Source organism: Schistocerca nitens, chromosome 6, assembly GCF_023898315.1.
Source record: "Schistocerca nitens isolate TAMUIC-IGC-003100 chromosome 6, iqSchNite1.1, whole genome shotgun sequence".
NCBI lineage: Eukaryota > Metazoa > Arthropoda > Insecta > Orthoptera > Acrididae > Schistocerca > Schistocerca nitens.
In genome coordinates, this window is record NC_064619.1 from 493,579,980 (window position 1) to 493,595,175 (window position 15,196).

Genomic DNA, 15,196 nt, shown 5'->3' on the forward strand with positions numbered 1-15,196 from the left:
TTTTGTGGTCTATTGAGGGCAAGAATGATTTTTTACTGAAGTATTTTTTTTTTCATCAGTTCTATGAAAGTACATACTGCAAACAGGTGTTTGAACTTTTTGTTAGAGGAATATTAAATCTGATATGAATCACTGTTTGAAAAACATCATTTTCTTAAAGAAAATGTCACTCATTTAGTCACATATACTATGTGACTATTGAGAAAAGAATCATAAAATACTTATTGTAACCTGATGTTAAAAGCGGTTATCATGTTGTTGTTGTTGTTGTTGTGGTCTTCAGTCCTGAGACTGGTTTGATGCAGCTCTCCATGCTACTCTATCCTGTGCAAGCTTCTTCATCTCCCAGTACCTACTGCAACCTACATCCTTCTGAATCTGCTTAGTGTATTCATCTCTTGGTCTCCCTCTACGATTTTTACCCTCCACGCTGCCCTCCAATGCTAAATTTGTGATCCCTTGATGCCTCAAAACATGTCCTACCAACCGATCCCTTCTTCTAGTCAAGTTGTGCCACAAACTTCTCTTCTCCCCAAACCTATTCAATACCTCCTCATTAGTTACATGATCTACCCACCTTATCTTCAGCATTCTTCTGTAGCACCACATTTCGAAAGCTTCTATTCTCTTCTTGTCCATACTAGTTATTGTCCATGTTTCACTTCCATACATGGCTACACTCCATACAAATACTTTCAGAAACGACTTCCTGACACTTAAATCTATACTCGATGTTAACAAATTTCTCTTCTTCAGAAACGATTTCCTTGCCATTGCCAGTCTACATTTTATATCCTCTCTACTTCGACCATCATCAGTTATTTTACTCCCTAAATAGCAAAACTCCTTTACTACTTTAAGTGTCTCATTTCCTAATCTAATTCCCTCAGCATCACCCGATTTAATTTGTCTACATTCCATTATCCTCGTTTTGCTTTTGTTGATGTTCATCTTATATCCTCCTTTCAAGACACTGTCCATTCCGTTCAACTGCTCTTCCAAGTCCTTTGCTGTCTCTGACAGAATTACAATGTCATCAGCAAACCTCAAAGTTTTTACTTCTTCTCCATGAATTTTAATACCTACTCCGAATTTTTCTTTTTTTTCCTTTACTGCTTGCTCAATATACAGATTGAATAACATCGGGGAGAGTCTACAACCCTGTCTCACTCCTTTCCCAACCACTGCTTCCCTTTCATGCCCCTCGACTCTTATAACTGCCATCTGGTTTCTGTACAAATTGTAAATAGCCTTTCGCTCCCTGTATTTCACCCCTGCCACCTTTAGAATGTGAAAGAGAGTATTTCAGTCAATATTGTCAAAAGCTTTCTCTAAGTCTACAAATGCTAGAAACGTAGGTTTGCCTTTTCTTAATCTTTCTTCTAAGATACGTCATAAGGTCAGTATTGTCTCACGTGTTCCAATATTTCTACGGAATCCAAACTGATCTTCCCCGAGGTCCGCTTCTACCAGTTTTTCCATTCGTCTGTAAAGAATTCGTGTTAGTAATTTGCGGCTGTGACTTATTAAACTGATAGTTCGGTAATTTTCACATTCTTCTTGAAGTCTGAGGGTATTTTGCCTGTTTCATACATATTGCTCACCAGATGGTAGAGTTTTGTCAGGACTGGCTCTCCTAAGACCGTCAGTAGTTCTAATGGAATGTTGTCTACTCCTGGGGCCTTGTTTCGACTCAGGTCTTTCAGTGCTCTGTCAAACTCTTCACGCAGTATCGTATCTCCCATTTCATCTTCATCTACATCCTCTTCCATTTCCATAATATTGTCCTCAAGTACATCGCCCTTGTATAAACCCTCGATATACTCCTTCCACCTTTCTGGCTTCCCTTCTTTGCTTAGAACTGGGTTGCCATCTGAGCTCTTGATATTCATACAAGAGGTCTCTTTAATTTTTCTGTAGGCAGTATCTATCTTACCCCTAGTGAGACAAGCCTCTACATCCGTACATTTGTCCTCTATCCATCCCTGCTTAGCCATTTTGCACTTCCTGTCGATCTCATTTTTGAGACGTTTGTATTCCTTTTTGCCTGCTTCATTTACTGCATTTTTATATTTTCTTCTTTCATCAATTAAATTCAATATTTCTTCTGTTACCCAAGGATTTCTAGCAGCCCTCGTCTTTTTACCTACTTGATCGTCTGCTGCTTTCACTACTTCATCCCTCAGAGCTACCCATTCTTCTTCTACTGTATTTCTTTCCCCCATTCCTGTCAATTGTTCCCTTATGCTCTCCCTGAAACTCTCTACAACCTCTGGTTCTTTCAGTTTATCCAGGTCCCATCTCCTTAAATTCCCACCTTTTTGCAGTTTCTTCAGTTTCAATCTGCAGTTCATAACCAAGAGATTGTGGTCAGAATCCATATCTGCCCCTGGAAATGTCTTACAATTTAATACCTGGTTCCTAAATCTCTGTCTTACCATTATATAATCTATCTGATACCTTTTAGTATCTCCAGGATTTTTCCAGGTATACAACCTTCTTTTATGATTCTTGAACCAAGTGTTAGCTATGATTAAGTTATGCTCTGTGCAAAATTCTACAAGGCGGCTTCCTCTTTCATTTCTTCCCCCAAATCCATATTCACCTACTATGTTTCCTTCTCTCCCTTTTCCTACTGACGAATTCCAGTCACCCATGACTATTAAATTTTCGTCTCCCTTCACTACCTGAATAATTTCTTTTATCTCGTCATACATTTAATCAATTTCTTCATCATTTGCAGAGCTAGTTGGCATATAAACTTGTACTACTGTAGTAGGCATGGGCTTTGTGTCTATCTTGGCCACAATAATGCGTTCACTATGCTGTTTGTAGTAGCTAACCCGCACTCCTATTTTTTTATTCATTATTAAACCTACTCCTGCATTACCTCTATTTTATTTTGTATTTATCACCCTGTAATCACCTGACCAAAAGTCTTGTTCCTAATTCCCACTATATCTAACTTTAACCTATCCATTTCCCTTTTTAAATTTTCTAACCTACCTGCCCGATTAAGGGATCTGACATTCCACACTCCGATCCATAGAACGCCAGTTTTCTTTCTCCTGATAACGACGTCCTCTTTAGTAGTCCCCGCCTGGAGATCCGAATGGGGGACTATTTTACCTCCGCAATATTTTACCCAAGAGGACGCCATCATCATTTAATCATACAGTAAAGCTGCATGTCCTCGGAAAAAATTACGGCTGTAGTTTCCCCTTGCTTTCAGCCGTTCGCAGTACCAGCACAGCAAGGCCGTTTTGGTTAATGTTACAAGGCCAGATCAGTCAATCATCCAGACTGTTGTCCCTGCAACTACTGAAAAGGCTGCTGCCCCTCTTCAGGAACCACATGTTTCTCTGGCCTCTCAACAGATACCCCTCCGTTGTGGTTGCACCTACGGTACGGCCATCTGTATCGCTGAGGCACGCAAGCCTCCCCACCAACGGCAAGGTCCATGGTTCATGGGGGGGGGGGGTTTATCATGAATTTGTTTAAAAAAATCAAAATTATCAAAAATTTTGCCAAATTGTAATATGAACATTTATCTGTAATTATAACACCAATTGCAATGCCCATGTTTGCATCTTGTATTATTCAGAGCAACAGCTCATGTTGTATTGACAGAGGCCATTCCATTTGTAGCCAAGTGATGCATTCGTCAGGTTGTAGTCAGTCATTAGCAACAGAAATGGGTCAGTAAACAGTTTTCTGCAGGCACCTCATTAATGCTACTGCTTTTCTGTTGATTTCTGTGCTGTACTTGTAATGGATAGTGTTTTTGTATATCGTCCCTTTAAATGATAGGTGTGCAGTGGCTGCTGATTCACAGAAATATCCAGAATGCAATTTGCAAAGATCTACATATTTACATGTGCACCAACACTCCTTGTTTTTCAAAAAACATGCTGTACAGATGAGAGCTCACAACAGACAACTGATATCTGTTTCTACTGAGTCACAACTGGTCCCACTGTCACTTCATGGCAAAGCAAATTATAAAAGGTACCATACTGCACAAAAATCATAATTTGAAGTGTTGTAAAAATGGGTCCAAAGCACTTCCAGTCATCCCTTACTATTGCAACATACCTGACTGACTTTTAAATGAATAAAAACATAGTTGCCAATACGTTAGCAAGGTAAATAATCTCATTATGTTCCTTGAATAATCTCATTATCTTCATTAAAAGGCAACTGTTGTATGATAGCTGAAAGCCATTAATTATGCAGAACATTGCCAACAACAATCTATTGTAGAATTTGTTCCACTACACTGTTCGTGCTCATAACAATGTGTATTTTTTTGTAGCCAGATACTGGCAGAAAAAATTCTCTGACATAGTAGGACATGTTAGACTCTGCCAAACATGAACTTGTTCTAAATAACTTTTTGCAAGCCATGCTTCACTTCTCTAAATTACAATTGCCTTGGTAATAGCCAAGCCAGAAAAATATTTACTTGCTTTCATCAATATCAGATTAATTCCAGTTTAATTGCCAAGTCACAGCAACAAATAAATAATGGTGCCTAAACAAATTTATGAACTACCACTGATAACAAAAGTAATATCTGTAATGAAACCAGTGCATAAGAAAGGAGATATAGCATCAGCAGATAACTATTGACCAATATCACTTATATCCATAATATCAAAAATAATAGAATACTGCATCCATAAACAGACGATTCAATATTTTGAGCATAATGGTATACTCACCTCCTAACAGTGTGGTTTCAGATCCAGCCTTTCTACAGTCAATGCAGTTGAGAGTATGGTAGCATAAATATACAATTGTTCTGAAAATAAAGTTATTATCTGTGCAGCACTGTTGGACCTCAGGAAAGCTTTTGATGTGCTCTCCAACAATATTCTCATAAAAAAAACTCTACCACTATCGAGTGAGAGAGAATGCCCTATGCCTAATGAAGTCATACTTGGACAGTAGAAAATAGTTAGTTAAGGTAAATAACCAAATGGCAGAATGTCTCCCAGTTGTAAAGGGTGTACCTTCAGGATCTGTTCTTGGACTTTTCCTTTTCATTATTTATATAAATGATTTACCTGCAGTTGTATCACGTGATGCAGTGCTATATGCTGATGACACAACACTCATCATATGTGATACCAATCTTGAAAATGTGCACCCCAGCATGGCAGTGGCAATGGAGAGGTGCACTACTTGGCTTGAGGAAAATGTACTGCAGAAGAATGTTAGTAAAACTGAAGCTATTTTATTCAGTCTGAATGCTCCCAGTCATGATAACAAAATAGTAAAATTATTAGGATTCCATATAGATCAAAAGCTCAACTGGGATACCCACTCAGGGAAGGCATGTGGCAAATTGGCATGTGCCATATATCTGCTGTACAAGCTGAGGAGCCGTGTCAGTAAAGAACTTATGTTGTATGCATATTTTGCATTCTTCCATTCGCACCTGAGTTATGGAATACTGTTATGGGGCAGTTCCGTAGGCTCAAAATTAGTGTTTAAATGGCAAAAGAAAGCCATAAGGTGCATAGCAGAACTTAGCCCATATGAATCATGTCGAGATTATTTTAAGAAACTAAATATAATGACAGTGCCTGGCCTGTATATTTACAACTGCCTTGTCTCGTTACAGAGAATCTGAGTAAATTTGACTAAAGGAGAACAGTTCATGATCATAACATAAGAAGTGGACATACAATTAATATGCCATATGCTAGGCTTGCAAAGACACATAACAGCTACAAATATCTTGGTCCTGTCTACTTCAACAAATTACTTGAAAATGCCTACAAAGTGCCAGTAAATAAATTTAAAACCAGTCTTTCGAGGTGGATCAAAAGTAAAGTAATTTACTCTGCTCAAGAGTTCCTTGAGTTTGTGACAAATGTCCCATTTTCCTTATGAGTATGAACTATAATTTAAATGCAAACTATACATATGCCACACTGCGCAACTATTTTATTTCTGTTTCATGTACTTATTATTAATTATCTGCTTGATTATTTATTTGTCATGCACTGACTTATGTAGTTCATTTATCTTGTAATTGATCTATTTGGAAACTTCTTGTTATTATTTACATTTGCACAAATATGTATTGTATCCATCTTGGATTATTATATTGTTGTGAATAACATTGGTCATGTTGAAGTTTATATTATTATTATTGTTATTATTATTATTATGTTAACACTGATGACACCAATTGGATGTAAATATGCTCAACGGTGGAATAAAACATTTGTATTTTGTATTTTGTAATAATTAAATTTAATAATAACAATAATAATATACAGTCAAATTTTATATTTATCACCCTCTTTGCCTTAAGAACACAAGTGTTTTTATTTGCAGTTGCTCCATACAATATTTCTATTTTTCTCTTTAGTCAATTTTCTGCCCATTTATTATACAAGTTTTTAAATTTGCTGTTTTAAAGTACGAGTTATTATTTTTGTGTCCACTGTTCTGCTTTGGGCTTTAAAAAAAGGCTAAATTGTAGAATTCCTGGTGTTTCTGTATCTCCATTTATTATATTTATCTGTTTTTTGTAAGTTCTAATTTACAAAACAATGTGAGGATGAACGTATGAATTAATTAATAAATGCTTTAAGGTATTCCGGGAGATGTTGGAGAGACGGGGTTGAGAGGTACCCCAGGACCCAAAGGACCAAAAGGCTTTAGAGGGGATCCAGGTTTTAGCCAGTTTGCACCTGGAACCAAAGGAGAACCAGGAGAACCAGGACTGAATGGTGTAATTGGTTTCCAGGGAGATCGTGGAGACTCGGGCCAGTCAGGACTCCCAGGTTTTAAGGTAAACCAGTAATGACTCTTTATGACAACAATAAAGTGAAATAGTGCATTGTTTAAGTACAAGTATTTCTGATGATACTTGTCACAATTTCAAAAACAAGAGTTACAAAATAAATTGTAACTCTTTTCTGCATGACTCAAGACACAAAAGCAGAACTTTTGCACCAGTGAAATATCTTATTTATTAAGATCCCTCATCACAGTGTGTGATCACTACAAATGACCAACACAGTTTTGCCCCTGCATTACTAAATTACTTGCCACTACTCAAGAAGGGAAATGACCAAGTCTGGAGTAGCCATGGAAGGTCCTGGCTTGATTGAAATATGTCTTCCTAGAGAATCTCATATAATTTCAATCAGATTTATATCCATCAAGCTGGCAGGTCCTGGCATTTGAATGCAATACATCTGTACATAAAGATGAGCACTGTCTTCTTTTAGAGTTTAACATCAATGTTTAATGACAATGAGGTCATTAGAGGTGGATCACAATCTTAGATTAGGGAGCGATGGGGAAGGAAACCATCCAGGCATTTTCCTTAAGTGATTTAGGGAAATTATGGACAACCTAAATCTGGATGGCTGGACAGAGATTTGAACCATTGTCTTCTTGAATTCAAGTACAGTGTGCTAACCATTGCACTGCCGTGCTCTGTATAAAAAAGAAATTTTTGCCAATTGTACCAACACATGACGAACCGGTTTCAGGTTCTGTCTCAGGCTGATACTGATCTTCGGCCTGACATGGCTGCTTGTCCTGTTCCAGAGGTTGCCCCTCAGTCTGCAAGATCCGGGCGGTCGCAGAGGGTGGGCTAACTGGTAGTTGGGAGCTCCAACGTCAGGCGCGTAATGGGGCCCCTTAGGGAAATGGCAGCAAGAGAGGGGAAGAAAACCAATGTGCACTCCGTGTGCATACCGGGGGGAGTCATTCCAGATGTGGAAAGGGTCCTTCCGGATGCCATGAAGGGTACAGGGTGCACCCATCTGCAGGTGGTCGCTCATGTCGGCACCAATGATGTGTGTCGCTATGGATCGGAGGAAATCCTCTCTGGCTTCCGGCGGCTATCTGATTTGGTGAAGACTGCCAGTCTCGCTAGCGGGATGAAAGCAGAGCTCACCATCTGCAGCATCGTCGACAGGACTGACTGCGGACCTTTGGTACAGAGCCGAGTGGAGGGTCTGAATCAGAGGCTGAGACGGTTCTGCGACCATGTGGGCTGCAGATTCCTCGACTTGCGCCATAGGGTGGTGGGGTTTCGGGTTCCGCTGGATAGGTCAGGAGTCCACTACACGCAGCAAGCGGCTACACGGGTAGCAGGGGTTGTGTGGCGTGGACTGGGCGGTTTTTTAGGTTAGATGGCCTCGGGCAAGTACAGAAAGGGCAACAGCCTCAAAGGGTGCGGAGCAAAGTCAGGACATGCGGGGACCAAGCAGCAATCGGTATTGTAATTGTAAACTGTCGAAGCTGCGTTGGTAAAGTACCGGAACTTCAAGCGCTGATAGAAAGCACCGAAGCTGAAATCGTTATAGGTACAGAGAGCTGGCTTAAGCCAGAGATAAATTCTGCCGAAATTTTTACAAAGGTACAGACGGTGTTTAGGAAGGATAGATTGCATGCAACCGGTGGTGGAGTGTTCGTCGCTGTTAGTAGTAGTTTATCCTGTAGTGAAGTAGAAGTGGATAGTTCCTGTGAATTATTATGGGTGGAGGCTACACTCAACAACCGAGCTGGGTTAATAATTGGCTCCTTTTACCGACCTCCCGACTCAGCAGCGTTAGTGGCAGATCAACTGAGAGAAAATTTGGAATACATTTCACATAAATTTCCTCAGCATGTTATAGTCTTAGGTGGAGATTTCAATTTACCAGATATAGACTGGGACACTCAGATGTTTAGGACGGGTGGTAGAGACAGAGCATCGAGTGACATTATACTGAGTGCACTATCCGAAAATTACCTCGAGCAATTAAACAGAGAACCGACTCGTGGAGATAACATCTTGGACCTACTGATAACAAACAGACCCGAACTTTTCGATTCTGTAAGTGCAGAACAGGGAATCAGTGATCATAAGGCCGTTGTAGCATCCCTGAATATGGAAGTTAATAGGAATATAAAAAAAGGGAGGAAGGTTTATCTGTTTAGCAAGAGTAATAGAAGGCAGATTTCAGACTACCTAACAGATCAAAACGAAAATTTCTGTTCCGACACTGACAATGTTGAGTGTTTATGGAAAAAGTTCAAGGCAATCGTAAAATGCGTTTTAGACAGGTACGTGCCAAGTAAAACTGTGAGGGACGGGAAAACCCACCGTGGTACAACAACAAAGTTAGGAAACTACTGCGAAAACAAAGAGAGCTTCACTCCAAGTTTAAACGCAGCCAAAACCTCTCAGACAAACAGAAGCTAAGCGATGTCAAAGTTAGCGTAAGGAGGGCTATGCGAGAAGCGTTCAGTGAATTCGAAAGTAAAATTCTATGTACAGACTTGACAGAAAACCCTAGGAAGTTCTGGTCTTACGTTAAATCAGTAAGTGGCTCGAAACAGCATATCCAGACACTCCGGGATGATGATGGCATTGAAACAGAGGATGACATGCATAAAGCTGAAATACTAAACACCTTTTTCCAAAGCTGTTTCACAGAGGAAGACCGCACTGCAGTTCCTTCTCTAAATCCTCGCACAAACGAAAAAATGGCTGACATCGAAATAAGTGTCCAAGGAATAGAAAAACAACTGGAATCACTCAACAGAGGAAAGTCCACTGGACCTGACGGGATACCAATTCGATTCTACACAGAGTACGCTAAAGAACTTGCCCCCCTTCTAACAGCCGTGTACCGCAAGTCTCTAGAGGAACGGAGGGTTCCAAATGATTGGAAAAGAGCACTGGTAGTCCCAGTCTTCAAGAAGGGTCGTCGAGCAGATGCGCAAAACTATAGACCTATATCTCTGACGTCGATCTGTTGTACGAGGGCAGTTCAATAAGTAATGCAACACATTTTTTTTCTCGGCCAATTTTGGTTGAAAAAACCGGAAATTTCTTGTGGAATTTTTTCAAACATTCCCGCTTCGTCTCGTATAGTTTCATTGACTTCCGACAGGTGGCAGCGCTGTACGGAGCTGTTAAAATGGCGTCTGTAACGGATGTGCGTTGCAAACAACGGGCAGTGATCGAGTTTCTTTTGGCGGAAAACCAGGGCATCTCAGATATTCATAGGCGCTTGCAGAATGTCTACGGTGATCTGGCAGTGGACAAAAGCACAGTGAGTCGTTGGGCAAAGCGTGTGTCATCATCGCCGCGAGGTCAAGCAAGACTGTCTGATCTCCCGTGTGCGGGCCGGCCATGCACAGCTGTGACTCCTGCAATGGCGGAGCATGCGAACACACTCGTTCGAGATGATCGACGGATCACCATCAAACAACTCAGTGCTCAACTTGACACCTCTGTTGGTAGTGCTGTCACAATTGTTCACCAGTTGGGATATTCAAAGGTTTGCTCCCGCTGGGTCCCTCGTTGTCTAACCGAACACCGTAAAGAGCAAAGGAGAACCATCTGTGCGGAATTGCTTGCTCGTCATGTGGCTGAGGGTGACAATTTCTTGTCAAAGATTGTTACAGGCGATGAAACATGGGTTCATCACTTCGAATCTGAAACAAAACGGCAATCAATGGAGTGGCGCCACACCCACTCCCCTACCAAGAAAAAGTTTAAAGCCATACCCTCAGCCGGTAAAGTCATGGTTACAGTCTTCTGGGACGCTGAAGGGGTTATTCTGTTCGATGGCCTTCCCCATGGTCAAACGATCAACTCTGAAGTGTATTGTGCTACTCTTCAGAAATTGAAGAAACGACTTCAGCGTGTTCGTAGGCACAAAAATCTGAACGAACTTCTCCTTCTTCATGACAACGCAAGACCTCACACAAGTCTTCGCACCCGAGAGGAGCTCACAAAACTTCAGTGGACTGTTCTTCCTCATGCACCCTACAGCCCCGATCTCGCACCGTCGGATTTCCATATGTTTGGCCCAATGAAGGACGCAATCCGTGGGAGGCACTATGAGGATGATGAAGAAGTTATTGATGCAGTACGACGTTGGCTCCGACATCGACCAGTGGAATGGTACCGTGCAGGCATACAGGCCCTCATTTCAAGGTGGCGTAAGGCCGTAGCATTGAATGGAGATTACGTTGAAAAATAGTGTTGTGTAGCTAAAAGATTGGGGAATAACCTGGTGTATTTCAATGCTGAATAAAACAACCCCTGTTTCAGAAAAAAAATGTGTTGCATTACTTATTGAACTGTCCTCGTAGAATTTTAGAACATGTTTTTTGCTCGAGTATTATGTCGTTTTTGGAAAGCCAGAATCTACTATGTAGGAATCAACATGGATTCCGGAAACAGCGATCGTGTGAGACCCAACTCATGTTATTTGTTCATGAGACCCAGAAAATATTAGATAAAGGCTCCCAGGTAGATGCTATTTTTCTTGACTTCCGGAAGGCATTCGATACAGTTCCGCACTGTCGCCTGATAAACAAAGTAAGAGCCTACGGAATATCAGACCAGCTGTGTGGCTGGATTGAAGAGTTTTTAGCAAACAGAACACAGCATGTTGTTATCAATGGAGAGACGTCTACAGACGTTAAGGTAACCTCTGGCGTGCCACAGGGGAGTGTTATGGGACCATTGCTTTTCACAATATATATAAATGACCTAGTGGATAGTGTCGGAAGTTCCATGCGGCTTTTCGCGGATGATGCTGTAGTATACAGAGAAGTTGCAGCATTAGAAAATTGTAGCGAAATGCAGGAAGATCTGCAGCGGATAGGCACTTGGTGCAGGGAGTGGCAACTGTCCCTTAACATAGACAAATGTAATGTATTGCGAATACATAGAAAGAAGGATCCTTTATTGTATGATTATATGATAGCGGAACAAACACTGGTAGCAGTTACTTCTGTAAAATATCTGGGAGTATGCGTGCGGAACGATTTGAAGTGGAATGATCATATAAAATTAATTGTTGGTAAGGCGGGTACCAGGTTGAGATTCATTGGGAGAGTGCTTAGAAAATGTAGTCCAGCAACAAAGGAGGTGGCTTACAAAACACTCGTTCGACCTATACTTGAGTATTGCTCATCAGTATGGGATCCGTACCAGATCGGGTTGACGGAGGAGATAGAGAAGATCCAAAGAAGAGTGGCGCGTTTCGTCACAGGGTTATTTGGTAACCATGATAGCGTTACGGAGATGTTTAATAAACTCAAGTGGCAGACTCTGCAAGAGAGGCGCTCTGCATCGCGGTGTAGCTTGCTCGCCAGGTTTCGAGAGGGTGCGTTTCTGGATGAGGTATCGAGTATATTGCTTCCCCCTACTTATACCTCCCGAGGAGATCACGAATGTAAAATTAGAGAGATTAGAGCGCGCACGGAGGCTTTCAGACAGTCGTTCTTCCCGCGAACCATACGCGACTGGAACAGGAAAGGGAGGTAATGACAGTGGCACGTAAGGTGCCCTCCGCCACACGCCGTTGGGTGGCTTGCGGAGTATGAATGTAGATGTAGATGTAGATGACAAAATGAAAAGTTGCAAGATCTTCTGTATGTAATTTGAAATGCCAAAGAACCATTTTGGATGATATAAAGATTCATATGACCAGCCATCTTCATTCCTGCCTTCACCAGCAATCCATTACCATGATTCTGGAGTTGGAAGGTGCGGAAATTGAATGTGCACCAGAGGCTGTGGACCTGGATACCCACTAGGGGTCTCTGTGCTCTGGCACGTGCCTGCACCACAAGCCTCACTGTGTGAATGTGCCACTCTCCATACCACATGAAGTCTGCAGCCAGTCGCGTTTCCTGTGGTCAGGTATTTAGGCATGTGTGCGGTGCTACCCTGGCAGTATGGTACTCGCTGTAGTTCATGTGTGCATCTCAGCTGTACTGTGCTCCAGTTTAGATACCTACTGTCATTGTTTGGAGTGTTCCTGCATTGTGGTTGTCTCGCCGTGTTCATCCCTTCAGTTATTGCTTGTTTGCCTTGTATTGTGTCCTGGTCAGTCATAGTATCTGTCGTCCCCTACCTGTTCATCTGTCCTGTCTGTTCATAGTTAGCAATACCTCCATCAGCTCCCCTGCCTGGCGGCTTTGCATCTCCGTTCTCTGCTGCGCACTGCATGTGGCTATAACAATGATAATGGGATATTTTGTGCACAGCTGTAGGGTTCTTTCACATTTATCCAGGTAAAAACCATTGGGATGTCAGTTGACATTGCAGCTCACAAGAGGCCAGAACACAGATCCATTTGATTTGATTTCATCCAGATCTGTGACCAGTGTTTTTATTAACTAGAGTGTTGTTTTTTTAACAGAACACACATTATGAGTATGTGATCCTCCATAAATATATTTGCAAACAACTGAGACTGATAGTGTGTCCTAGTGCTCTTTGTTATGCCTATTTCAGTGCCCTGTGATCAAGCTGACAGTCACCTGTAGTTATCATTGTTCATGTGTAGCTTTGTCGTAATCTTTGAATGGCATTAGTTACCTAATGCTGTGAACTTACAGCTTTTGTGTCCTCCTGTGCCACAGAGTCTGGTAATCAGCATTGTGTCACTTTTACTCATATCAATATTAACAGTAGTACTGAGCACCAGTGACTTCTGGAAGTGGCCAGTGTATCAGTCCGTTGTCTAGCTGGCATGCTTAGATGAGCAGTACACTACCTGTGGTTATATAGAATGATAGTGCTCCAGCATTTTCCATGAAATTGAGCTACTGATTATCAGGATATCTTGACTGATCCCTGAAGGTTGCCCCTCATTTATGTAGTATTTGCACAGTCTATTACTATATTCTCATGACTCTGTTCTTATCTGGATGGAAGTGTTGTGCCATAAGCATAAGCTTGAAAAAGTATATGAACTATATAGCATTCTATTTCAAAGAAAAATATCAGCTGAAGAATTCTTTCTTCTTTTCTGCTTCTTACACTGTAACAGATTTCCTTGTTAATTTTGAAGGTGAAATTGGCGATATGTATATGTAAGCCAGAATGAGATTTTTACTCTGCATCGGAGCGTGCGCTTATATGAAACTTCCTGGCAGATTAAAACTGTGTGCTGGACTGAGACTCAGACTCAGGACCTTTGCCTTTCACGGTAAAGTGCTCTACCATCTGAGCTACCCAAGCACGACTTATGCCCCGTCCTCGCAGCTTTACTTCCACCAGTACCTCGTCTCCTACTTTCCAAACTTCACAGAAGCTCTCCTGCGAACCATGCAGAACTAGCACTCCTGGAAGAAAGGATATTGCGGATACATGGCTTAGTCACAGCCCGCTGATATGACACTTCCTGGCAGATTAAGACTGTGTGCTGGACCGAGACTCGAACTCGGGACCTTGCCTTTCACGGGAAAGTGCTCTACTATCTGAGCTACCCAAGCACGACTCATGCCCTGTCCTCACAGATTTACTTCCGCCAGTATGTCATCTCCTACTTTCCAAACTTCACAGAAGCTCTCCTGCGAACCATGCAGAACTAGCACTCCTGGAAGAAAGGATATTATGGGGACATGACTTAGCCACAGCCTGGGGGATGTTTCCAGAATGAGATTTTCACTCTGCAGTGGAGTATGCGCTGATATGAAACTTCCTGGCAGATTAAAACTGTGTGCTGGACTGAGACTCAAACTCGGGACCGAACCAGGTTTGCAAGAGAGTGTCTGTGAAGTTTGGAAAGTAGGAGATGAAGTACTGGTGGAAGTAAAGCTGTGAGGATGGGGCATTAGTTGTGCTTGGATAGCTCAGATGGTAGAGCACTTTTCCGCAAAAGGCAAGGTCCCAAATTCGAGTCTCGGTCCAGCACACAGTTTTAATCTGCCAGGAAGTTTCATGTATATGTAAGTTCTGCTACAGTGCAGTAACTGTCCTAAGCATTAAGTTTGAAAGTTAATGTATTGTTAACTGTTATTATGGAAACTAGGATTGAGATTACTGAACACATACAAATACGTACACCACAGATGTACAAATTAATGTTTATATTTTGCAACCATATGCCATGACTCATTATTTCATACAGATGTTTTAGTCCACCTTTAAATGCATGAAGTGGACAGTTCTCCACAATGTGTATTATTGTCTGTTCCTCCGCATCACAACCACATGCCAGCACTTTCTCAGTAACCTCATGTCTTAAAGACACTGTCATATCTCTGCTGTCCTCTTTAGATGTGGTTTAGTCTTGACTATTCATAATAGGGAAGATCAAACCCTGAAATCTTCTTTGTTACGCTTATAATTAGGTGGACATTGTGGGGTGGACGATCCTTCCAGTTTTCTTTCCAATTCCTGGTGACATAAAAAATGTCA

General features: G+C 41.5%; 1 protein-coding gene across 1 annotated transcript in view; it reads left to right on the forward strand.

The window, feature by feature from the left end:
- Positions 1-15,196, forward strand: part of LOC126263018 (collagen alpha-5(IV) chain-like) — a 609,289-nt gene that overhangs the window by 515,986 nt on the left and 78,107 nt on the right. Inside the window, exon 24 of the mRNA XM_049959984.1 lies at positions 6,612-6,811. Within this exon, the coding sequence (XP_049815941.1) occupies positions 6,612-6,811 (200 nt within the window). The remainder of the gene's footprint in view (positions 1-6,611; positions 6,812-15,196) is intronic.